Here is a 26566-nt window from a genome sequence, read left to right as displayed (position 1 = left end):
CAATGAACTATCAAATACACATTAATACCGTCTGTCAGCCTGTCTGCCTGCCTTTGTACTCGTCTGACGGTTTTATCTGTCTATTTATCGCTCTCTGCCTGTCTGTCGCTCTTTGTGCGGCTTCTGTCTGTTAATTTGTCTTTCTGCCTGCTTTCCTGCCAGTGCTGCTCTGTTTTCGTCAACAACACAGGTCTTAATGAAGATTTTCACAAACAGGCACCATCTGTACGTCTGTATTTGCTGCCATCTCTCTCTTTCTTGTTGTCTGCCTTTCAGTTCCTTCCTTCCTTCTTCTTTTTTTAATTTTTTTTTTTTACAGGTATAGTTTTTATTCTCACTCTTAAACACAGCTGGCAGTCAGTGGGCTGTTTCGACATCACACCTCCGACTAGCACAGCTGCTTGCCAACGCAAAATCACGCACACACACCAGATGGTGTAATATCTACTCAATGTTTTAGTGAGAGGATTAAAGGTATCATTAACTAAAATTGAGTTTCATAGAGGAAATAGTACTCTTCAGCGTAACACTCCTGCTGAGACTTTGAAGCTGTTCAACGGGCTTTTGTTTATAATGATTTTCACTGCAGATCATGTTTTCGCCCCTAAAAGTGGATTTTTTTCCTTACTTGATTACATCTTATTCTGATGTTTATAGACAATGTCAAGACAAACTGCTTCAGTCAATATGTTGTTTTTATCCAATTTGTTCTCAGTGTCCCAAGGTCAGCATGTGGGAATGGGGGGTAGCAGCATGCAGTGTGTTTTTTGACCACTAGAAGCAGCCAAAGTACAGTATATACTATAAACTACTATTTCTAAAAATGATGATATAAAGTCTGATTTGTGCCCAAATCAAACATTTTATGTATTTGTTGGATGTACAATAAGGTACCATCCTCCTGTTCATAGACTCCTGTCCTGTGAGTCTATGAAACATTTGCTGAATGGCAGCAAATGTGGGTGCCAATTACAGAATAATGGTGAATGCAAAAAGCACTGTACCAATAGTACAAGCAAAGATTATTAAAGTCTGTGAACTAGCTCAACAGTCACTTATACAGCAATATCTATCAAAAGTTTGCTAACATTAGCTACCATAAGCTACTGCTCATACCAGGCCAAGTAAGGCTGTAGCAGTAAAATCACTAAGTGTATTTAGTTGTACAAGGGTGTTTCACAGCTCATGAGCTGAATGTTTAATTTGTTGAAGGAAGATTGTACCATGCTGTGCTGTTCCTTCATCAAACACCACAAAGTGTTGCTTTCAAATAAGTGTACAATATCATATGGCCCACTGTTTCATGGACAAATGTTCAACTGTGACTCCAAATGTGAACAAACCAGACATTTGCATGTATATTTGTGCTTGTTTATTTATGTTTACTTACGTTGGCAGTTCCTTGCTGTGATGGCGTCTCCATAGTAACCTTCGGCGCAATTGTCGCAAGCCGCACCGCCGTAACCCTGGCGACAGCGCAGACACTGGCCTGTGATTGGATTACAGCTGCCAGGTACGGATAGGTCCAGGTTGCCATGGCAATCACAGGGCTGACAGGAGCCTCCTGGCACAGTGGGCTGGCCGTAATATCCATTGGAACATCTAGGAGGCAGCAGAGAGACAGAGAGGCGTGGTGATCATGCTGTTACATATTGAATGCACTGTATATGATCTGTTGCCTGGTTGTTCAGAAAGACAATATGAGGGAACATTCTGCAGGATCTAGTATTTCTAATTCAGTATCATGAAGTGCTCAAACATGTCAAGACTTTAGCAAACAAATCATGCATGGTTCTGCTACAGCTCCTTTGATTAGGCCTTTATATTAGTGAGGTTTGACAATTTCTGATTTTGGCGACTTCTAGTCATACTGTAGCATCAAAGAAAACACTGATCTGCCTTTATGAATGAGTGCACTGAAACTGACTGAACTAGTTTTCACCAGGAATGTCTCATTTTTCTACAAAGAAAAAAAAGAATAATTTGAAAGGTGCTATAATCACATACAATTCTTCACATAAGGACTTGAAAGTACCTCAACATTTGGATCACCATTTCAGCCTTAGTGTGCCTCAAAGTTCTAGCGCCAAGATGTCATGGTAATTTTAATTTGGGATAAAACTGAATCGGGTCACATTGTAAGAGCAGAAAAAGCAGACAATCATCTTGCTAGAAAATGCAGTGTTTCTTCCTAGTTAAAATAATATTTGGAAATGTAGGAAATATGCAATAGCTCACCTCTTCGTCTTTTGCACAGTAGCTATCCACTAAAGAAACAACTCTCAGCAGGTATAATGTTCACTTCAGCTATCAGTTCGCACATGACCATTAATTACAGTAGGTCTCATTCGACGGGAGTTGGCAACCGATTCCAACCAAAATCAACAACCATCAGCAAGCAATAAAGCTCATGTATCTCTGCCCCATGGGAATTATCAGCATTGTTACAGCATATCTTTGACCAGGCAGACTGTTTGGCTAAAGATACCAGTTGTATAATTCATATTAACACACTTATACACACACATACAAATGTTACCTCATAGATATACACACAAAGAGCTAGAAGGCATACACCCAAACCAAACATCTACAGATATGAAATGAGAGTTTATAAAAACAAGCTCTAATAGAGATTTTTTTTAAAAATGAGATTCAATGGCTTCAGGCAGCTAGTTCCAAAACAAGCTATTTACAGCAGACTATCAGGTTTTACTCAAAATAAAAATAGTAATATAACTGAGCAAATATGTAAAAATAATGTATCATGTATGTTTTTTTGGAAGTGTCACATGTTTCTAGAGAAGAAAATGTAATTTGATTCTATTATTTTATGGAGTTCATTGTGTTGATGAAAAGAAAAAATTGAAATGCTTGTTAGCAACCTCAGCAAGGACAAGGACACACAAGTATGTCAACTGTCACACCATTTAAATGCTTTTATTTTTGCTTTTCAGACTCTGTCATTTGATTAATAAAAAGAGGATGTCTATAAGAGAAAATATATCAACCTGAGAGTGCTGCACCGTGACAAGAGCCACTGAAACCAAATAAAACAAGCTGAAATAAAGCTCTACAGGATGATAAGGGAATTGAGATAACAGAGGAGAGGACGATTGAGAGAGACCAAAAGGGGGGTGGGGGGGGTGGGGGGGAGCGTCTTCACACTGGAAAGAGAATTGAATTTAGAGAGTAAGGAAAAGAAAGGACAGAGAGGAGGAAAGAGTCAAGAGCAGCCTGCCATTATTACCACTGACCCTCCTCAATAGAACTGGTTTATTAGCTTGTGTGTGTGTGTGTGTGTGTGTGTGTGTGTATGTGTGTGTGTGTATTGCTGTTGGTGTGTGTGTGTAGTGCATTGAGTACATCCTCCATAGTCAAGTGGGGAAATGTAGTAGCAGCAATCTCACTTCTTGATAGGACAGGAGTGAGTGTGTGTGTGTGTGTGTGTGTGTGTGTGTGTGTGTGTGTGTGTGTACATGGTGTGTGTTTGAGTTTTGTTTTGTGTGGTAGATTAATTCATATTTCAAGGCTTCTATTGAGTTCTATTATGTTTGATTGCATACTGCCATGTTATCTGTATCTGGTGTGGTTTCTTTAAAGGGCCTCAGGAGGAAGTGAAGGTATTTATAATGGGGAGTCTAGAGTGTGTGAAGAGGATATATTAGGAGGGTCAGACACCTGGTCAAAACCATCAGAGTGTACAGGAAGCAGATGGTGAGCACAAGTGGTAGAGAGTTACAGAAAAAGAGGGAGAGGGGTTGAGATCATAAACGTTATGTTCTTTTATTTTTAGTGTTATGAAAGGCGAGTTGGCGCCAGGGCATGTCAAGCCCTGCTCCTCCCCTCAAACACTATTTTTCCTTCATAACTTTTAAAGCATTTCAAAATGATTTTGTTCTATTGCTACATAGCTTCTGTTGAAAGTGAAAGTAAATACAACGTAATGGGACTTCCATATAAATAAACATGCTGTCTATTTTTTGTCGTTTTACCTTTAAGTGTATGTGTATTAAAGGGCAGGTATGTTATTTTTTTAGCTTTTGAGGGGTTTTTTTTATTATCATTTTGTAGCTTCACATTTGTGTTCTAAATGTATTCAAATTTCATCAGCATTCTGGCCTTAAGCCAAATCACTGCTTTCTGCTAGTGGCTGATTGGGCATTTCCATTTGAAAAATCCAAAGGAAAGCGGGTGGAATCGTCCTTTAAAGGTGGAGTCAGCAATTCTAATCAAATACACTTTTTGTCACTCTTTTCACATAGAAAGTGTTTTCTCAAAAACAGTTATGCCTCCATATTATTATATGTATCAATCCAAACTCAATCTGAGACAGTCTCATAGACAGCTATGGCGTTCATGTTCCAAGTCCAATGGCTGGCATTTTTCTTGTTCTTGCCTGTTTTCCTCTTCCTAACCCTGTTTCCTTCCACCTGCAGCTCTGTCTGTTTTGTCTCCAGTCCCTGGTCTTGTCTGTTCAGCCCTGTTTCCCAGCCCTGGATCCCAGCTCTTCCCAGCTTCCAACCCAGTCCTCAGCACTAGTTATCCACTACCTGCCAAGCCTCAGCTGCAGGGTTCCCAGCTTCCAGCCCAAGATTCTCAGCTACCTGTCCAATCCTCAGCCATAGTTACCCAGCCTCCTGCCCAAGCTTCCCAAGACTTTCATTTTCTTTCTCTGGCCTTGTTTCTATGATATCCCTGTCTCCTTGCTGTTGAATGTCTCCACTTCACCTGCTCTGTCCCACATAACACTTTGTTTCATTGTTACTTATACAGTTTTCAAGAGTAACCCTTGCTGGCACTTCAGCCTGCCAAGGAACAAAGTTTCATCTTGCCGTTGACTTTCTGCACTCAGTCAGTGAGTGCAGTTATGGAAATATCAGCGTTTCTCATAAAGAAGCCACTTCAGTATTATGTCTCCCTCTCTCTCTCTCTCAATATTGAAGACCTGATATTCAAACTTAGCTACCTATGCAGGTTTGCAAACATGCAAAACTCGACAATGGAGCTGTTTTTTATCATTCAGCTTTAAGCAATAGGGTCCTAAAATAATATATTTTTTTATTTTTTACTTTTTTATTTTGCTGAAGCCAAACAGGTTTTCTTAACATGAGATATTTCTTTGTTTGTGCTGTTGTCACCAGTTTGAAGTGGATTGGATTCAGTTGTTTCAAGTTTGACAGTTGCAGGGTTGCCTGTTTATTTTACCAGGTCACTGTCGAACAAATGCAAACCATATACTTACAGTACTAATGAAGCTCATAAGCTGGGAGTTAAACTCATAATTAATCATATCTAGTTTTTTGTTTATTTTTTATCTGAATCTTAACTTTGGTTGTTTCTTATTTAGTCCCATCTTTGATTCTACAGGTGTCTCTTTTTATCACATTTTATATCAAAGCCAACAGTTGTTGTGTTTCATACTTAAAAGAGGGGAGCCAGACAGACAGAAAGGGGGAGACACATAAAGACAGAGGCAGATAATTTTTTAGAAGAAATAAGCCTTGACATTTTTGTCTTTTATCTTTCTTTGCCAGACACATAATGTCACTCTTCACTTCCAAAAACATTGTGTTATTTTCCTTTTCTAAAACTTACTGAAGTGGCCACCCCTCCAAAAGTGCTTTCGAATTTTTCTGTCCTAAATTCACTTGTCAATATGATTCTATACCAGACTTGTTTTATAACTGGTATTGTAATGTAATGTAATGTAATGTAGTTTATTTATACAGCCCTTTATAACAGTCCTTGCGGTGTACCAAAGTGCTTTACAGTAGGTAATAAATAAATAAAGAGAAAAATAAAAACAATTAAAAACAATAAAATAACAGTGAAAGCAATAAAATACAACAAAATCGAATAAGATAGAATAAGATAAAATAAAATAAAATTTTAAAAATAAAATAAAATAAAAGTGTCATCCTACTAGGTGTTAAAAGCCATCCTAAAAAAGTGTGTTTTTAGCCTGGACTTGAAGAGGCCCAGGTCAGTAATAGTACGCATCTCGACGGGGAGCTTATTCCAGAGCCTGGGGGCAGCGACAGACCCATGACCCATGAATGATTATATTCAGTGTCTGCTCAAGATTTATATTTTCTATTTATTCACAAGACATTGACAATATTCATTAAAACCACAGCAACAATTATACTATTTTATATATTATAGTAAAACAAACTACACTAATACTTATTTTATTGCCACAAGTACTCTATTACCTATCATACCTCAATGCAAATAACATACAATTTGGTCGGAAGATCCCCATTCATCATTTTATTCCTATGAAGGTGTTTTTGGAGGCTTTTTTCCATTTCTAATTGACCTGACTAAAATTTCTTGAGGCTGTTAGGTTAATACTGTTAATGCAATAACATAAAAGATCATCATAACGATGGCAACCACTTCCACATATACTGACAAACCCTAAATGGCACTAAATAACAGCTTACAACTCAATGTATTTTAGATGACTTATTTGTTAGACAGCTGTATTTAAAAAAGCTTTCAGCTAAATTCTAAATGGCTGTTTATAGACAGGAAATTGAAAAGCAGAATCACTTAGCAGCGAGCGGATGGTCTATGAGCATGGGTGGAATAGAGTAGCTTATTTTGTTAAAGCCCATAATACAGACAAATTGGCACATTACAATTAATTACCACTAACAACAACAAAAGCACTGTAGATAATGAAGTGTAATGACAGGTAGTGTAGAGCAGATATCAATTAGACTAATAGAACAAGAAACAAGCAACTGCTGATTACCTCTTTAATATAGTCATTACTAATAAAATACTATTTTACATCATGTTAGCTCTTTATGTGTTCGAAGTCAGTGTGGCAACCAACAGTCCATCTTTATTCCTGTCTCCTTTTGTTTACCAGCCATTCTCTCTGATTTACTGGAGGCAACATGTGGCATCAGAAAAGCACAGGTATGTGAACACAAGACTGTAAATAATCAGATGCATTCTGTATATTCAACAGTAGATTATGTTCATATCCACATATACACATATACAGTACATACATGTAAGCTCTCCATCTCACCAGAACAAACGGGCAGACAAACTCATATCAGTTTATAAAAAGAAGCTCTAATGAAGCCTCTGATCATCTTTTGTTGCATTAAAACACACATACATTTTAGTACATACACACTCACTAATGGATGGAAGTACACTGGAATAGTTGGCATCCAGTCTGCACTAGATCATATCTGTCAATATCTGGGTTTTGTTACAATGTAGATGCCATACTGAGTTAAAGAATGGACTGACAGTGAGTCAGTTTGCCTTTCAGAGGAAAATGAGGTTTATAAAAAGACTAACAGGCAGACAGAGAGATTCTGCTGTGGACAGCATGGCGAGGCATGCAGACTATGCAGGGCAGTGAGGCCCTGTGGACCCCAGCACCTCTCTTTTAACTGGCAAGCCTGGAAGTGGAACTGAACCCTTATTTGAAGCACAGTGCTTCATCACTAAAATGATTATCTTCATCAGTGTAGTTACCCACAAAACAATGACTGATAACAAAATAGAAAGCTTCCTTTTTACCAGCTCCTGAAAGCATTTCACTTCAATCATCAACAAGGAAAACAGACAGTTTGTACAGCTGGTGAAGTACAGTCTACAGAAATCCAAGCTGCAATAACAGAAAATTCAAGGATGAACACATCATTGAACATCATTGTAGAGGACAAACTGTTGTGTTCAGTGTATACAGTTTCCAACAATGTTGCCTTCAATGGCAAATTATAAGAAAACCAAGCTAGCACTCTATAAGAAGAGATGTCTCTTGACATCTTGACACCCAACCAGACCTTTTGATATAGTTTAGTCTAGTCAATGCTCTCCGATCTCAAGAATATGACAGCCATAAATCAATTTGTTGAGCAATTTCTAACAAAACATCCTCTGAACAGGGTTTAGAAATTAAAGAAGAAAGAAGAAAAGAATAGCATTGGATAGACTAAGATCAGTTCATGTAAAAAATCTTATTATTACTTACAACTTCAGACATAATACAGTAGATTAAAACGTCTTTATAAATGACTTACTAATATTTTTAACTTTAGACTTAATGGTTTAGTGAGAAAGTAACAAACGAGAGTATTTATTTATGATTACCAACATTTTAAACAGAAGGTATAGCCAAAAACCCCAAAGTTGATCTTAATAATTAGTAAATGACTCATAACTCATAAACCCTTTAAAGGGTGACAAATAGATGCCAATATTTATGTGATTCCTTCTTACAGTATGTGTCTTGATGGTACTTTCTGACTAACCTTTTACTGAAGACCTTCACACAGAAGGGCAGAAGCACTTCTGAACACAAGTGAGAAAACATTCCTTTTTTTATAAGCAATATAGGAGTTGTTTGAGGCGACTTTGTTATTTTGTGTACTGAGTAATGGCAGTATCCTACAGAAAATATCTATTGTACAACATAGCAAGGACTGTAACCTCAGGTCTGCGTCACATAACAATATGGTGCCAACAGTATTCAGTTGCTATTCAATGTTCAGCTGGCCTAGGTAAACACAAGGCTTTTACTGACAACCTGAATTCAGAAATGCAAAGCTAACACCTGCACTCTCAACATTTCCTGTATAGCAATTAAACTACAATAATATTCTCCACAGTGAACCAAATTAATGCTCCTGAATATTTAGCTCATAATTTGGACTGTAGCCATTTTCAGGTCAACAGAAAAACAGTCCACATGTATTTTACACAGCCTGGATGGTAAAGATAACATTTCCTCTACTGTCTGCACCACTGAATGACAGTATACAGCCTGAAGTTTTAACAAGATTAGCATCTAGAGACACTTTTTCATTAGTACAGGGTTGGTGAAGACACTCACAGCTAATGGAACGAGAATGTCAGGCAACTAATAAATGCACTGTGCACAGGAAGCTAGATGGACAATGAGACATATGGCAAGCACTCAAACACAAGTTAATGAGCAGAAGGTTCTGTTCATTTGGGAATGGCTGACTGCAGACCAGATTTATTCTCAAAAATTGTCATACTGAGGAATGACAACCATAATTTGGGTTTTATTTTCTAAATGATTGTTATGCACATTTTAAATTATGCAGATAGTTATGCACTGAAACCACAGCTCTGTCATTGATTAACTGGATTTGTGACTGTTTTGATCAATGAGGATGTTTCTGTAAACTTAGCTAGACTTTAAAATCAAACTTAAAGACAGAATGCTAAAGTATGTGCATATGCCTGTTCTCTGACTTGTGTGTAACGTTTGATATTCAGTGTGTGCTTTGTGTGTATGTATGCGTGCGTGCCTGTGTGTTACCTGTCGCATCGTGGTCCTGTGTATCCAGGCTGACACTGGTCGCACAGCAACTCCCCTTCTTCACCCAGGTGGCAGGTGGGGCTGAAGCTGTTGCCGAGACGACGTTGTTGTTGTTGTTTTTGTTGAAGTTGTTGATGGATCCCGTAGCGTTGTCCCAGCGTGGAGAGGGGGATGAGGGAGAAGAGGAAGAAGAAGAGAGGACAGAGCCGAGTTAAGGCCATTGTTCGTCTCCCTCCACACACACGCACCTGTGTCCCTACTTTCACTTTTCAATCCTCACCATTCACACTCTGAAAGACACAGACTTAACTTCTTGCCTCTTTTACACCCACACACATCTGTCTGTACTTTCACACACTGGCTGAATTTGAAAATCACTCTTCTTCCATAAGAATTGTACCCTAAATGAACTGAGAGAGCGAGAAAGAGACAGAGTGAAGCGATAGTCTCTTACCCCTCGTTCTGTCACCCTCCCACTTCCATAAACTATAGATAGTTCTGCTGGCTCGGGTTCCAGGTCCCAGACTGACTCATTAGCTGACAGACATGGCTGAGTTAAAAACAAGCTAGCTCGGCCAGTGAGTATAAGCAACAAATAACTGTGAAATAACTATTAACTGTTATAAAAAAAGGGGTCATAATTAAATAATAGAAGTTGTTTAAAGGGTGATATACAGGTTTATGGTATTTTTTAAACTAGCCATAGTCATAGTGGCCAGAAGTTGTTAGTGTGTACAGTTTTGAGAGTTTGACTCAAGAGGTGCACATTAAAAAAAAAAAGTTAGATAGCGCTTTCAGAACAATATTAACCCTTTTTTATTGATTATATTACCTGCTAATTTATGAGTTATTACTTGGGTGGATTATATGGATAAATGCTTTTTTGGAACAGTGTTTTATGTCATAATGATTAACGGTTAATAAATTAGATCAAATAACCTGGAAGGAGTTTGTTTTTGGCTTCAAATAACAAATCAAGGTAGTTGTTGATATTCATGCAAGTGTAATACAAATCACTTGGAGAGGAAACACATTCTTCCAAATTAGTTATTCTAATAATAGAACACACTGAAAGCTTTTAATCTAAATCTAACACAGATCCACATCAAGATTTTTGGAGAATATTTAAATCTTAATATTAGGGCTTTTTACAAGGAATAATTGTTCAAAATTTAAAGTGAGTAAGACTCATGATCACAGAAGAATGCAAGTGAAGTCATGTAAGTTTATGTTGCCATATGCACATGTTTATGTCTAAATTTGGTTAAAATTGCACAAATATGTAATTTAATTAGGTTTTTGTCTACACACAAAAACAGGGACATAAAAAAGAGAGGAATATCAAAAGATAAATCAATTACATAGACAACAATTATATTTCTAGGCCATCAATGTGTATATGTTAAGTGCTGAATGTGAAATTCATAAGAGGAGTGGTGAGAAAAATTGGAATTTAATTTTTAGATGAAAATGTTCATGGATAAATAGTATGAACAGATTGATAGATACTCATTTATGATAGTCATAAAATATGGGAAACATTCATGGCAGTGTCTTAATTAATCTCTGATGTGAATAAAAAGGAACAGCACTGAAAAACTAAACTAATTTGTATTGATTTGCCACAAATCACCACCCTGCTTCCTATGCTGGAACTAATATGGACATCATTTTGCCAGAGATGAGACATTACTGCTAACTGAAACAGTCTGACTGGCTGGCTGGCTGGCTATTTGAGTGATTGGCCTGAGTGAACATAAGAGACTAAACGGCTATTTTGAGGAGTTGAGAGGAACGGCACCTTTAAGCTATTATTACTGCAAGGGTTTAGAGGGAGATAGAAAAGTTGAGAGGAGAGAAAGAGAGAGAGTTGTGTCTTTCTTTAGCTCTGAGAGGTTTGGACATGACGTGTCATGACTGCATTGAAATTCTCAGCTGCTGCTGCCTGTGTGTGTGTGTGTGTGTGTGTGTGTGTGTGTGTGTGTGTGTGTGTGTCCACGTTGGTGACATCAATGCACCTAACATACAGCATCTCTCTCTGGCCATTTAGAGAAATTACAGATGAATATTAGCAGAGGTAATATTTCCTGCTGTGTAAAAATCCAAATGAACTAACACTTCTATATGTTTTGTGTGTGTATCAGTTTTTCATCATCAAGTTATACCTGACCTGGTTTTATCACTAGGTCAGCAATCTCACAGCAATATGGAAGGTTGATCAGAGCCAACAAAGGCCACGAAGATCTCCCTTCCAATAGAGAGGGGCTACAGTAATTCATGAAGTTATGGAGAAGAGGTCAATGTCAGTTTGACAGACAACTTTTGTTTGGAGCAGTTTGATCAAAAGCTGCAACAAAGTAGGAAGCATCTCTTTGCATGGCTGAATGTTTAATGATCTCCAGTGTCTGTGTGCTATCTGGATAGTTTAATGTGATGCAGCTAAACACATCTGCTTCAGGGGGAAACTGGTGATTGAACAGACCAAAGTATTTCAAAAAATAACTCAACAGATTTTATCTAATAGAATTAATATTTTTTATATTTATTTTAACACAAAACGAAGACTTTTCAAAAACTGAAAGTCATCCCCATTTCTTATACATACACCATTCCATTTTTTGTCTGATTATCTTGGCTACAACATTTCCCATGAGGTGAATGTACAGCATTTTTGTCCTTGGGCCAACACTGTTTAGCCTAATGTGCAATCTTTTCCAGTATATAATCAATAATGGCTGTTATGAATTTGATCAATCAAGAGTTAATTAAGAGACAATATGAAAATGTGACTGTATTCCCTTTGCTTTTCTGTTACACAAACAACAATAATCTGAGCTTGCAATGTAAGCACAGCAAGTGGTTTTCCATACCAGACTAAAAGGGTTTAAACTACTGTTATACCATGTGGGAGGTTGGAGTTTACAACTGTGTAACATTTTCTGGCCGAATTTACATTGACGCTACCATCAATGATGACATTTCCACCCACAGGGATAGATAATGTTGATCCACTTATTTTGATGCTCCTACCTGTGATGATATTTCTATGCGTGTAATTACAATGATATTTATACCTGGTGATGAAGCTGCTACTGTGTGATATAGTTTCAAGACCCAAAGAAAAAAAGTCGTCCGAGTGTGAGGAGAGGAGAGTAGAAGAGAGCATTATGAGGAGACGGGTCAAAAAGAGAGAATTGGGGCCACAGAGTCATCAGAGAGGTCAACAGTGATAGATTGAGGTATTTGATTAAATTGTATCTTTCGTGGTGGAATTAGCCCCCGCGTCTTGAGAACTTACTTGTTGCCAGGCAGACTGAGTGGGCAAGCGCAGAGCTGACAGTCTGCAGGTGACCCACGGGTGGCGTTGCCATAGTAACCTTGTTGGCAGGTGTCACAGTGGGGTCCTGTGGTGTGGTGGGAACAGTCCTGGAGGAGACACATGGGTTAAAGTTCATTTATGTCAAGAGAACACAAGGTTTTTGGCAAACACTTCATTTCCTCTCTTTTTTTTTTTAGTTTTGACAGATTGTGTGTTTGTATTTGTTGTTGTTGTTGTTAGGTGGAAGAACAAGCTGATTAAAAGTCACCAATTAAGTGAATTTTTAATTAATAGCTAAGGTAGGATGCTAGTGAAGATTAATAACATTTTATGATTTTGTTTGTTTATGATTTAGCACTTTGTAACTTGGATTTGGAAAAGTACTCTATAAATAAAGTGTATTATTATTAATAAAAAGAAAAAACCCCAAGAACTAACGAGTAACCTGCTCTATTTTAATGTAATCAGTGTCACACTTTACTTCTAGATGTTAAAAGGTCACAAAGGTAAAAGCTTAAAAGGCTCAAGGGTTACAGCACTGCAATAAAGTCAAATTAAATTATTATCAAGTAGAGAGCATGAGGTGAAGCAATCCCGAGGAGGTCAAGGTTAATGATCTGGTTTAGTATTAGCATCGCATCACATTTTGTTACAGCAGTACCCGAGCACATGACACGCAGACACAATCAAAACACTCACACTAATGTCCTTCAGAATCTGTCAACAAATGTGTGTATCGTGTTAAAGTGTTACTCTTCTTTTTTACTGAGCTGAACTGAATATAATCATACATTCAGCTCACAGTTCAGCATTACAATACACAATACATGGTTTATGGTTCACTACACCCCATTATTATTAAGAAAGTTTGACTGAAAATAAATTATTCTGGCAGAAAAGTCAACTAGTATTCTTACACATGTGTGCAAAATATAATTCTGTTGCTTATTAGTTGTATTATTTTATTCTACATTTTTATTCTATGAACGCTATCATTGTGTATCTATAGGTTGACCACTTTATTCCCCTTCCTCAGAAAACAGTCCTCCAGTGTCACTGTGTATGAATATGTATACAGTATGTGTGGATCTATGAGTGACTTGTCTTTCTGTCTTTCTGTATGTGTGTGTGTGTGTGTGTGTGTGTGTGTGTGTGTGTGTGTGTGTGTGTGTGTGTGTGTGTGTGTATGTTAGTATGTGTGTGCCAGTCTGTCTGTCTTTTTCTATCTCAGTGTGTGTGTGTTCTCTCTCTGACACATCCCAACTTCCTCATCTATAATAAAACATAACATGGTAATACCAAACCCACAGATCTGTGTGTGTGTGTGTGTGTGTGTGTGTGTGTGTGTGTGTGTGTGTGTGTGTGTGTGTTGGGAGGTGTGTATTTGATACTAACTGACAGCTTAAGCCTAAGGCGATGAATTGACGGGGGAGTGATGATGCGTGTGCGGATCCACATGAGCAGGTTGGGGTATATGTGCACATGTGTGAGTGTGTGTGTGTGTGTGTGTGTGTGTGTGTGTGTACATTTATTAGTGCATTGGTAACTGTGTATGTGTGTGTGTGTGTGTCTCCCTCTTAATGTTTATCTATGTGTATGTGTATTTTGTAGGAAATCAGGCTGTAAATGTCATAAAGTTCCTCTAATGGCCACTAGATGGTGGCTTCAAGAGGATTACCTTCTAACAGACTTATTATCAGTATCCAAAAAGATAGTATTGAAGATAAAATGACTGAGAAAACTCACAACTTCTCCCTTCAATACAAACTTATGTGTTTGTCTTTTCATATGAAGCCATTTGAGAGATAACATAATTGTTGTTGATAACAGTTATGACTTGCACAGAGCCTGGTTCAGAGTTAAGAACTCATCAAGAAAGTGCTCAGTATTTCAATTCACAGATATTTATAAACTATTCATATCTTCTGCTCTTTTCTCTAGTTTATTATTAATATTAAGTATATAATTCGGGAGCTACTCATTAGCGGCTCTTTTGCTGATTTGTTCTTCATTTCTTCATAACTACTCTCTGCCTAACCCTCATTTCTGCCAAAGTTTGAACAATGTTGTCATTTTCTCTGACATCTTCTGACTACTTTTTTATTTTACAGGACTTAGTTGGAAGTGCACCAATCAGGACTTATGGTAAGGGTTTTTTATGCAGGAAGCCACATGTTCAAGGGCTTTAAGATGACACTGAGGTTTAAAGTGTCTCTCTGTTTAAACTCCAACAGGATGATATCATCACCAATTGCTGCTTGTGTTGCTCCAGAGTTCAAGCCTGTTGTCCAAATTTGGATTTTCTAACACTACCAGCTGATACACCGGTGCCAAAATCCAATTGGAGTTTTCAGAAACCAATCAGTGACATCAAAAACACGACATTCATGGTTGTTCTGCAATTTATAGGATGAACAAAAACTAACCAATACTTATGAGCAATATAAGCCTTTCTCAATTATTCATCAGAAAAAACAATGTTGTTGATGCAAGCAGGTTGAAAAACAATTTCAGCTCATTTACTCATGACAGGCAGGTCACTTAACACTACTTAATGATGATAAACAGCTTTATGACCTAAAAGAGAAATTATAGTGATTTTTTTTATAATGTGTTGAATGCAGTCGTAGTACAAGCTATACTGAAAATTTAACAGTGGCTTTATATTCTGCACCAAGATATGTTTTCCATTTTAGTATCATCTTTTGGCTTTTTGTAAATATCAAAAGCAGTAAGGGTTTTTCATGAGGTACATTTGTTGTTGTCAACACTTGATGTCCTTTTCATAAAGAAAAAGCATACACTCTATTTGCTTGTTTGTTTTTCCTGGCTTATCAATTAAGACCAAAGAATAAGTAAATCTATCAAATACATAAGGCAAACAATAAACTTACTGATCATCTTACCAGGCAGTGTCCTGTGACCTCGTGGCATTGTGTACTATGTCCGTGGCAATGACAAGCTTCACACACACCGTTGTACAGAATCCCGTTGACCCTCCGAAAACCGAGAATACACTCCTGAAATACACAAACACAAACACATTCAGAAAGACTGACATAGTTGTCTATCTTTAAGTTGTAGTAGTGTGGAGTAATTACTCTGTGATCTTCTAATTAGCACCTTAGGCGTGTCTGTGTGCAGTTAAGTGTGTATCACTGCATCTTTCTGTGTGGGATCCTGTATGTTTGTAGATCTGACTTTTGTAAATTTTGCGTGTGTGTGTGGGTGTGTGTACACTAACATAATATGTCTTTCAAGCCTCGAATAACAGTAAGACAGCTGTACTCTTAAACAAAGCACTACACTGTGATGTTATTTTTCTCTTTTCAGAAAGCTTTTAAGGATCTGTTCATCATCATTATGTTGAAACATGCTGAAAGAAAACATGTTTGGAGGTATTAAAGACACAATAAAGCCACACTTTTTATATTGATAGAGTGACATTATTTATGCTTATTTCCAATAAATATGCATATTATATAAGGCTTTATATTACTTGTACTTGTGGCTGTTTTCTATTGGATATTGTGTTGTTTTAAAAGTTGCAGTGAGCGTTAATCTGTCTATTTATGTGTTAATGTGTGCATTTACCTCACATGAGTTTCCTGCATATCCAGGAGGACAAGAGCACATTTCTACAGCTGATGCTATGCTCTGTCCGCTGGCTGAGGGGTTCGCTACCTGCATTGAGAATAAGTGGAGTCTGCAAATACACACAACCAAACACACACACACACACACACACACACACAAACACACGCACATACACAGAAGGCATGAACATGTAGCACATTGGTATCAGACATATATCTTCACACACATAAACAGAGCAGTTTGGCTGAATGGGTTTTTAGAAATACAGATATCTGAATTGATTTTTTCAGGCATGACTTTATGTTCAGGTTATAGAAGGTTAAAGAAAAGTTATTTAGAGGAAATGAGAAAGGGCTGCTTGTGAGTCAACAGTGTGGAAGTTATTTTTCTTTATGAAAGCTTATACCAGTGGTATTTCAAAGCTGCTGAGATTTGATATTTTATTCCACCAGTCATATCTTAAGTTTTATAACATAGTTTAAAGGCTGTGCAAAAACAATGCTTGCGTTAAGGAAATGTGTTTATTGTGTGTTTCGCTTTATGAGTTTATTCTGAATGTCGAATGATGAGCCATCATAGCAACAATAAGTTCAATATTGCTGGTTCAAATCTGGGACTTTTGTTGCACCTCATTCTACCTAAATTCATCTCCACTATCACTATCTAATAAAACTATTAGTTGACCATAATAATAAGATAATATGAATACTACTACTAATAATAATAATGCTTAACACCATTCTAAAAATAATATGTATGTTATATATGTCATATACCTACCAGGTTACATGTGATAGTGTATTGTACTGCATGTATATGTGCATGTTTCTGTTCATACCTGTACACAGCACTGGGGTCAGTGCTATAAGAGGCCCGCACCATCACTCTGCTCACATTAGCCAACACAGACAAGAAATCCCTACGACTGATAGGCTCGTTTGTCTCTGATGACAGGAAGTTCTCAGGAAGGAGAGCGATGTGATTGGTGCTCGGTGAAGACGGGTACACCGGTTGGCCATACCTTCTGTCAATAATCTTGAACCCGCCACCCTGGCAGAGAAAGAGGAAATAAACTTTTTAAGCTCTCCCTTATTTTATGTTTTACTGTTTTCCCTTTTAATTCCATCAATCCAGTAAGTTGTTGTTCTCTAAATATACAGTATGCCTATTTCATGAAAACACTATCATATCCTACTGATTTTTGGAACTAAGGAGAGTCAGAGTGAATGATGTGTCATTAGGTAATGAGCTGCAGTTTCTATTGACATTCTGAATGGACTGAAAGCAAAGTGAATTGAGCCCAGCCCTCGTATCTGACTATCTCTTGTTGAGAACAGATCAATGGCATGTAGCGGCTAACACAGAGTGACAACTACTGATGGACGGGGGGAGGGGGGGAGAGAGAGCTTACCATGCCAATAAACCATTAAATAAAAACTAATTGAAAGAGAGGAGATGGAGGGAGGAATAGGTAGACAGAAAGCAGTAGCAGGGCTGAGAGATGCAGAGACATAGACGGAAAAAAAAGGCACCTTAGAGCTAATACTTCACTTTAAGACTATGAAAGAAAAGCTTTTACTGTCTATCTTTTTATTGTCTCTCACTTTTGTTCATTATGCCTAAAAACAATAAAAGAATGAGGTGGGCACTTTCCTTTATTTTCTTACTCTCAATAAATCCCATGAAAAGATGAAACCCAACAGAGATGCACTAGCACATCTCAATACTTTCCAACTTGCCTACACGTCTGTGGCACTCAGCCACATCCATATTGGTTCTTCTTTCAAAACAGGTCAAATAAATTCACTCTCCAAAAAAAAGGCCCAGTAATTTCCTAAGACAGCTGGGCACTGCAGATTTCAGCAAACATCTTTTAAACAGGAGAAAATAGTGCATTATAGGGAACTATTTTCAGCTGTGGATGGACACAAATTTATGATAGTGAGCACACACAGCATGGTGCATGTGGGACTGACTGGAACTACAGAGCCCACATTCCTCATAATGAAGAAACACATCAGCCAGTCTAGCCATATCAGGCCTACTTGTTAATAGGATTAGTTTATTGTCTGGTCTCTTTTTCATGGGATTTACTGGAGAGGAGAAAATATGCCAGTCTTGTTCTCTAAGTCTAAGTCTACTATCGGCTCTTAAAATTATATTCACATTGCAAAAGGAGATATCACTTTGTTTCCAGTTCTTTCTTTAATGTTTTCATGAAGTAATATATGTTTTCCCTGATAACAGTACATCTCTAAATACAATGATTTACTTTAATAGGAAGTCAATTTTGGTGTTAGTGTTGTTAAATGAATACGAACCAAGAAAGTTACACATAGTTGCAGTGCAGTAAATTAGTCATTGTTAGTGTAGTGAAAGTTATGTTAGTTTTTTTTTTTTTTTTGGAGGCCAATAAATGGAGACAAAGACATAGAAATCAACAAAGCCATACAGACAAACAAAGACAGAGAGATTATTGTCTATTCATATCCGCATAACATTCAAGGCACAAGCTTCTTCCTGTGCTTCACAGAGCCACGGAACAAGCAATATCACAACTTGATGCAAATATGCTGAGAGTAAACAGTGGGGGGGTGAAAAAAGAAGCAAAAAGAGACAAAGGCTGAAAGAGAGATAGTGAAGAGGGAGAAAGCTGGTTGACAGTGTGTAGGTGGTTCATTATTGTCATCGTTTGGAGAGGCTTTTTGTTGACAACAAGACCGACACTTGTCCTCCTCTCCTCCTCCTCCCAACTCCTCCCAGTCTGTCGCTCTCGCTGACACGTCTTTAAATAACACAGGCTGATTAGTCTGTGACTATCCATCTCTCCCTTTTTTCTTTCTTTCTTCTTTACTTTCTTCCTGATTGATAGATTTCCTCATTTCCTTCCCATTTCCCTCAGTTCCTTCATTGCTAACTTCCAGACTTCCATTTTTCTTTTTATTTAACTCCTGCCTCTTTCCTTCCTTATTTACTTATTTCCTTCTTTACTTCCTTGCTTTTCCTTTCTTTCGTTCCTTCTGTCCTTATATCCTCTCTTTCTCTCTAACTTCCTCGTCCCTTCCCTTACATCCTTACTTGTAAACCCCGAATTCTTCATTTCAATCCTCACTTCCTTATTTTACTATGTAGGTTCCTTCCCTTTCCGTTCCTCTCTCCCTTAGTTCATTATTTCCTTCCTCACTTACCCCTTACTTCTTGATTTCTTCCCTTACTTTCACCCTCATTTATTCATTCCTTCCTTCATATATCACTCCTTTTCTCATTAGATTTCTTCCTTTTTTACTCCCTTCCTCACTTCCTTCTTCTTCTTCATTTCCCTACTTCCTCATTTTTCTTGGTGTTCATCATTCTTCCTGTTATTTTCAATCTCTGCTTCTTCTGTTCTTTATTTTTGTTTCTGTAAAAAATGTCTGCATTTTTATCATCATATTCACCCAAAAAAATAAAAAATAAAAATGTGTTGCTCATTAGAGATTCAGTATTTGAACATCTTTCCAACTCTCCTAATTAAAATGCCCTCTTCTTTAACATGTCATTGGTGGAAAGTTGCGTGTGCAGAATGACTGGATTGTTTCTGCTGCTTAGGCACACTGTGAATGAACGCGCACACACACACACACACGTGTGTACACAGCACACACACAATGTTTAGTGATATAGGAGATATAAACAGTTAACTAATAGTGTTGCTGCTTTGCTTATTGCTGCCATACATCATATCACAACCAGCTCATTATAAAGACATACTGAGAGAGAAGGGAGGGAGAGTCTCTCTATCTGCATTTTTATTACTACGTTCAGCATTTTTCTGCCAGCTGTAGCTGTGTGTGTGTGTGTGTGTGGGGGGGGGGGGGGGGGGGTTATTTGCTACTTCATTTAGTGGTCTTCACTGGTACACAAGTCAATGGCTTGTGGGAAATGGTAAATATTGCAGATACAAATACATAAACACAGACATTCCCACATGTTTTTATGTTGCTTTCCTCCGGGTGTGTTGATTTCCACCCACACCAAAAACAAAGTACATGTTAACTATCAGGAACACTCCGGTCAGAGTTCTTGACCATGCTGCGGGCCTCATTCCAGGGGTTAACACAGTAGAACACTTACATTTAAAAGGTCAAAAATATTACACTAAAAATATCCATAATACGTGGTGCCTACAGATACATTTGGACATTTAAACAACACTGTTATCTATTATTCATTTTGGATTTAAAAACATTTAAACACTATTTCTGTGTCTTTGTGTCTTTGTGTGTGTGTGTATGTGTGTGTGTGTGTGTGTGTGTGTGTGTGTGTGTGTCTTACCTCTATGATGAGGTCAGGTTCTGAAGTGACCCTAATGGACGTTTGTTCTCGTTGGTCTATAGTATAAGACACAGTGTAGACCACACTCCCTCCATAGGCTGAAAGCTGAGGAAAGACAATAACAAATAGATTAGTATATTATGCTGTTTGATACCTTTTTTTGCCCCCTCACTCTAAAGTAGAGTGCATCTGTATGTGTTCCACACCGAGTGGAGGCACAGGAAGATTAAGAAGCTAACCAAAGTAAACCAAAACTAAAAAGGTGAGGTCACATTACATTTCCATTCAAATTTCCTCACACATCACACTCAGCCCTGGATAAAGGATGTGATGTTGCATTTCTGACGCTGGTAGTAAATGATTATTGATCAAAATAGAACAGTAATTTCTCTATTTCCAAACACAGTGCTGGATACATCTGCTTGGTCAAAATTGAACATAATGTGACCAAAATCTGACCAGTGAATCCCCCAAACCTGGCTGGAGATTATACCAGAACAAGAAATGCATGTTTGAATGTGTTTGAATTGTGCAGGCTTCAATAAAAGTATGTGGCAAATGGAGTGAATATGCAAAGGACAGGAGATGATACACCTCAACCTCAAAACAGCAGAATCATTATACTGATAATACTAATGATAGTGTTTTTCTTTAAAAATGACTTTATAAATACAAAGTAGTAAAGAGAAGAAGAATATGCTACAATCTCTGTTGTCTTGTGTTGTTTCGGTGCAGTGTTTCTGTTGAGTCCACAGAATGAGCTTTATATGGTGAAAACGCTGTGTCGGCATGATCCTGAAATTTATTATTCCGCTCCAACCTGAACAGTAATGGGTGGGAGAGCGAAATAATAATGCCACTATAAAAACAGAGAGAAGGGAACATTGAGGAAGAGGAGAGATGAAGAAATAGAGCTTGAGAAAGAGGGATAGAGAGAGAGAGTTAGAGAGGGGGTAAGAGGTGGGTTTAATGCCTCTATAAACCTCTTCCATTCTACATCATTACTCTCAGTTCTTAAATCGGGAGGAGGAATCGCCCATTTCACAGCTGACTGAAAACACACACACACACATGCATACACACCAGCAGGCATGGAGGTGTACTTGGGTGGACATTTTATTGACTATCACTTATTCTCTATCTAAAACCATTTGCTGATTTGGACTTCAAAAGACAGTAAAATCATGGTTTAAACCCACACTGCACAGCATACATGTATCAGACACTTGTGTTGTTCGACCTCCCTCGCCATTAGCTAATATGCACTCCAGTATGGACTGAGCATTCATATTTGGGCCTCCTACGTACAGTAGGAATAACTCCATGAAGTGTTTTGTTTTGGGGTTTTTTCTATTTGCATAGATGGCATCACTGCAAGAGAACAGCAGTATGATGAGAGCAAGGGATGCAACAGAAGAAGATACAAAGTGGCAATAAAGGACTTGAACAATAAGGTGCTGTGTATGTGACTTGGTTCAACATAATTTTATACAATTTTAGAAATTTGCATTACAATAAATGTATAATAGGTATGCATTCATGTATATTTACTAAAAGTCTCCTGCTAAAACCTGCATTCATTGGTTTTATTTTGGCCACTGTCTGTCCACAGCACAACATAACAGTTGATATGGAGCAAAATGTGCAACATTAAAGTGTATTCCTAGTCATTTTTCTAGTCAGCTGATTGAACTTAAGTCCAATATTCACTCTCCCTTTTGCCCCGTTTTGGTTTCCACAAACTCCTGAGGAAATGTACATCTGTTTAGCTGCTACGTTCTCCACTATCATTCAGCAGCTAGTTTTGTGTGTGTTGGACATAAGGAGTAGAGTGGGGTTTGGGAGCTTCTTCCCTGAAGCTGCCTGCTGTGGCTGCTGTAGCTGCTCATGGTGCTGATGATAGCAGTGAGACTAAAGCTAAACAGCCAGGTTGCAAGCCTTGAAACCAAAACGTAGATGAAAACACTAAAATGCTCTGTAGAGCTGAGAGGAACTGTAGATAGATTATAATTCTGTGTGGTTTTGTCTTTAAGAGTGACCCCTTTCACATTATGCATGATAATGTGTCTCATTAGTATAAAAATATTCATTGGCGAAACATAAAAGACAATCTATTTAGTTCTTTTTTGAATATGTACTTTTCAGAAGCATTGGCTCCAAACCGTTTTGGCTTGTGACATGTAAAGATAAACAAGGTTAAATGAACTGTGAGAAGTTTGCCTAAAAAGGATTCATTTCTAACATTTTTATAGAGCTGAAGAGGTTGTTGAACTATGCTTTCTTCTTTCAAATATTTGTACAAAATTGACTCCTCAGACTTCACCTTGATCTGTTAGTCATCCACTTGCATTTTCTCCCATGTTTGGCACATACAGTATGTATTGAGAATAAGAAAAAGCTTCTCCTATACATTCTCAGAAACGATGTTGGACTAATGGCTCTTGCACTCCTTTGCGTATGATGCCACCTGAATATGACAATTTACTTCCTTTGAAATTATTGACATTTCTCTGAAAAACTCATTTCTCTAACACCGTCCATCCAATCCAAACAACAATCAAAGCTTTTGTCATGGCAACCTAATGACCCATCTCTATCCTGGGGGAGAGGAAAGAAAAGAAAGAAAACACAGGAAAGAAAAAGGACCAACAGAATAGAACAGCAGGAGAGGGAAATTATGGGGAGTGGAAACGAAGGAACAATAAACACTCAGACAGACACACACACACACACACACACACACACACAGCTACAATAGACATCAGCTGGATCCCCCTTAGAGCTCAATAAGCCTGTTATTAGCTCTATTAGTGACCAGAATAAGAAGAACAAGACATAATCCTTGCTGTTAAAGCCCTTATGAAGAATCTGACACAACAAAGTCAACCTTTTAGCACCATGATGAGTGTTTGTTTTCCGGACAAAATATGTCAGTTTATACAGGTCTTTGGTGTAAATGCAGAAAAATAATTTCATACCAACAGCACAACTATTAAGTGAAGAAATGAGAGTACGTTGGACGAAATGATTAGCTAATATAAATATCCTCTGCTGTACAGCTTCTGTTGTAGAAGGGTGCTTTGTATGCTGCAGTGCAAATGCATGACTTCATATTTTCGTTGAAGAAGAAATTTGAAGTAAAACTTATGAACACAGAGTAGAGGATGAGAAACAGAGAAAAGAAAGTAGAAAACTCTAACTAAAAGAGAAGAGGGCGGACAGAACTAGGGAAAGAGAAACAAGAAAGGGGATAAAATGCAGAGAGACAGTTGGAGAAAGACACAAAATACAGATAAATAAGTGGGAGGAAAAAAAGCGAGGAGCGGATGGAGGCAGAGGATGGAGGACACAAGAGTTATGAGATTTAATTTGCTGCCTATGCTATGGAGTGGGGTTGGTGTGGAGCAGGAAGAGGTGTGAAAATGACTCACTATCAACCTTAGTCCTCCTCCAGGGTTCCAACCAGAGCCCTGATGTGCAATATATGACTTTTCAATAACTTTGAATAACTAAGTAAGAGTACTTCGATGACCTTTAAGTGTGAATCGGTACTGATTTTAACACTGATGATATTCTACAAAGGTCAGATATCAGCTACAGTCGAATTTCTTTTAGGGAGAACAAACTGTAAAAACAACCAATTTGTACAAATGTTTGAAAGAAGTTAGAAAATATCTTTTGTTATACTTTTTTATTTCACAATGTTTTGCAATACCCACAGAGAATTGATCAAAATTGGCACTTGATGTGGAAAGATATGGAAAGATCAAACAAACCAAACAACACCAGAAAGGAAAGAAACAAGAGCAGAAGTGAGTCTGTGAGGTTGTATAGGCACAGCAGTGCTTTGAGCAAACGTAAGCATGCTAACATCATAATGACAATACTGATATGCTGATTTGTTGCAGGTATTATTGTTTACCATGCTCACCATCTTAGCTTAGCTTGTTAGCATGTCAACATTACTATTTAACATGAAAAACATACGAATTTTGATGATGGCACCAGATGAAAAGTTAAGGGATCACCAAAATCAATACGATTTATATTGAGGGCAGCACACATGTCTGAAGCAATTGTTACAGCAATCCAGCCAATAATTGCCCAGACATTTAATTTAAAAGTAAATCAAAGGTTAAAAAGGAATCAGAACTCACCATCTGGAAAACCATGAATATCTATACAAAATACTGATGTTGAGATATTTCAATGGATGAGTGAGTGTAAACTTTGACCTGCTGGTGGCACTAGAAGTCACCAAAGTCATTGGGGTGTATCCTGTAGATACCATTACTTAATGTACTCAATGTACTGGAAATCCAGCTTAGTCAGGCCCAAGCATCTGTAAAGTAGCTGTAAGCTAAGTGTGAAAAGGACAGCTTTGTTCTCGACACATGAGAAGAAACCAAACATGCTAAAAATATTCTTAAAAAAGCTATTTCCGTCACAAAATGTAATGATAGAGGACAGTTGTTTGTTTGTTTTTACATGATTCCATTATAGTGGTTTCAATTTAAGTTATAATATAACCTAAGAAATTATAATAAAATTTAAAACCTTTTCCCCATTGCATACAAACATAAAATTGGATTTAATGGGTACATTCGCATCGTGGCAAAAACAGAAACAAATCAGCACTGTTTGTTTTTCCTGACCATATTGTACACTGGAGAGAAATCAGCCATGGTTATTTTAGAGGTAAGAAACAACTATAAACTATGTGGGTGTAGAAAAAAAGTACAATAACTACTAATGAAACTATTTACTGCCTGTTGTTAACAATGACATTACTGTGGAAGAGAGCAATTAGAAGATGACTTGCTTTAGTGCATACCACATGCTACTTTCTTCAGAGAAATATGTTCTTCCAATCTGCATCTCATATGTCTGTTTGCTGTCAATTTTGGGAGTACAAAAGCAGACAGTGGCAACCAACACTCTCTTCAGGAGATTTTGGGAGGGGGGAGAGGGGGTGGTGGGTGGGATAGGGAGGGGGGACAAAGAAAATCATCCTTCAGGAAATCAAAACCAGATTGTCACAAAAGCTTCAGAAAACAAACTCCCCTAAAATAACACACGCATACAGGCATTCACAAGAACACACACACACAAATACCCAGAGAAACAAAGATACACACACACACACACACACACACACACACACACACACCTGGGTTGTCTTTCTGGTGCCTGTGGTTGTTTGCAATTGGTATTGGGAGTTTTCACTTTCTGTTTATCTACCCTGTTTCCCACACACAGGCACAGATACACACATAGACTATTGTTGTTTCTAGCAGGAGGGTTAGATTGGCTCCAGATGGACCAATAGACAGTGGAATGCTGAATAACATACAACCGAACTGACCCTGTCTCTGTGCGTGTGCGTGTGTGTGTGTGTGATATATGTTGTGAAAAAGTAAAAATAAAAAGCACTGGGGGGATGTCTGGGTGCTGTCTTGTTTGATTGTGTATCGTAGGAGGTGGCATCTGTGCAGGGTTTTTTCGGTTTTCTCCCATCACGCCTGTTGTTGTGAAATAGGTGCAGGATCCTAGAGGCAAATTGGACATCGTGCATTCACACATTTTCCTGGTGTAGAGGGACACTGTGTCGGCGACTTTGTCTGACACTGACAGCATGGAGGATCGCTCTTGGAAAGTGCTCTTGAGTTGAAAGCAACATTGGGAAACCAACGTGGTAGTAGAGATGTTCCCAGGTTTTTCGGTGGCTAGTGATACACTGACTTGATGCTCCTCTGCAACTTCCTGTGACTGGAAGATATGGATGTGGTCTGGGGGGGGGGGTCCAGTCTTGGTTGTTGTGTATTAGGTTAGGGGTCACTCTGGGGGTATGAACCCTGAGTAGGTGAGTGTTGGCAGATGGGAATGAGACGGGTGAGTTTCGTGTGGTGGGCGGTCAGATGGTCACTTCTGCATGTGATTTGCCTTCAGATGAAGTTGTGTGGTTACAGGTGGTCACCTAAGGTATTGCCACTTTGCTGATTGAAGTA

The 26566-nt window shown here is 38.0% G+C and overlaps 1 protein-coding gene across 1 annotated transcript in view; it reads right to left on the bottom strand.

The window, feature by feature from the left end:
* The window catches only part of lama2 (laminin, alpha 2), a 147283-nt gene that overhangs the window by 84776 nt on the left and 35941 nt on the right, over window positions 1-26566 (bottom strand). The window contains exons 15-21 of the mRNA XM_053336719.1: window positions 20559-20663; window positions 17083-17294; window positions 16242-16353; window positions 15554-15667; window positions 12627-12754; window positions 9329-9415; window positions 1391-1602 (exon numbers count right to left, since the gene is read on the bottom strand). Of these exons, the coding sequence (XP_053192694.1) occupies window positions 1391-1602; window positions 9329-9415; window positions 12627-12754; window positions 15554-15667; window positions 16242-16353; window positions 17083-17294; window positions 20559-20663 (970 nt within the window). The remainder of the gene's footprint in view (window positions 1-1390; window positions 1603-9328; window positions 9416-12626; window positions 12755-15553; window positions 15668-16241; window positions 16354-17082; window positions 17295-20558; window positions 20664-26566) is intronic.

Source organism: Scomber japonicus, chromosome 17, assembly GCF_027409825.1.
Source record: "Scomber japonicus isolate fScoJap1 chromosome 17, fScoJap1.pri, whole genome shotgun sequence".
In the NCBI taxonomy this organism is placed as follows: Eukaryota; Metazoa; Chordata; class Actinopteri; order Scombriformes; family Scombridae; genus Scomber; species Scomber japonicus.
This window is presented reverse-complemented; position numbering and strand designations above follow the sequence as displayed.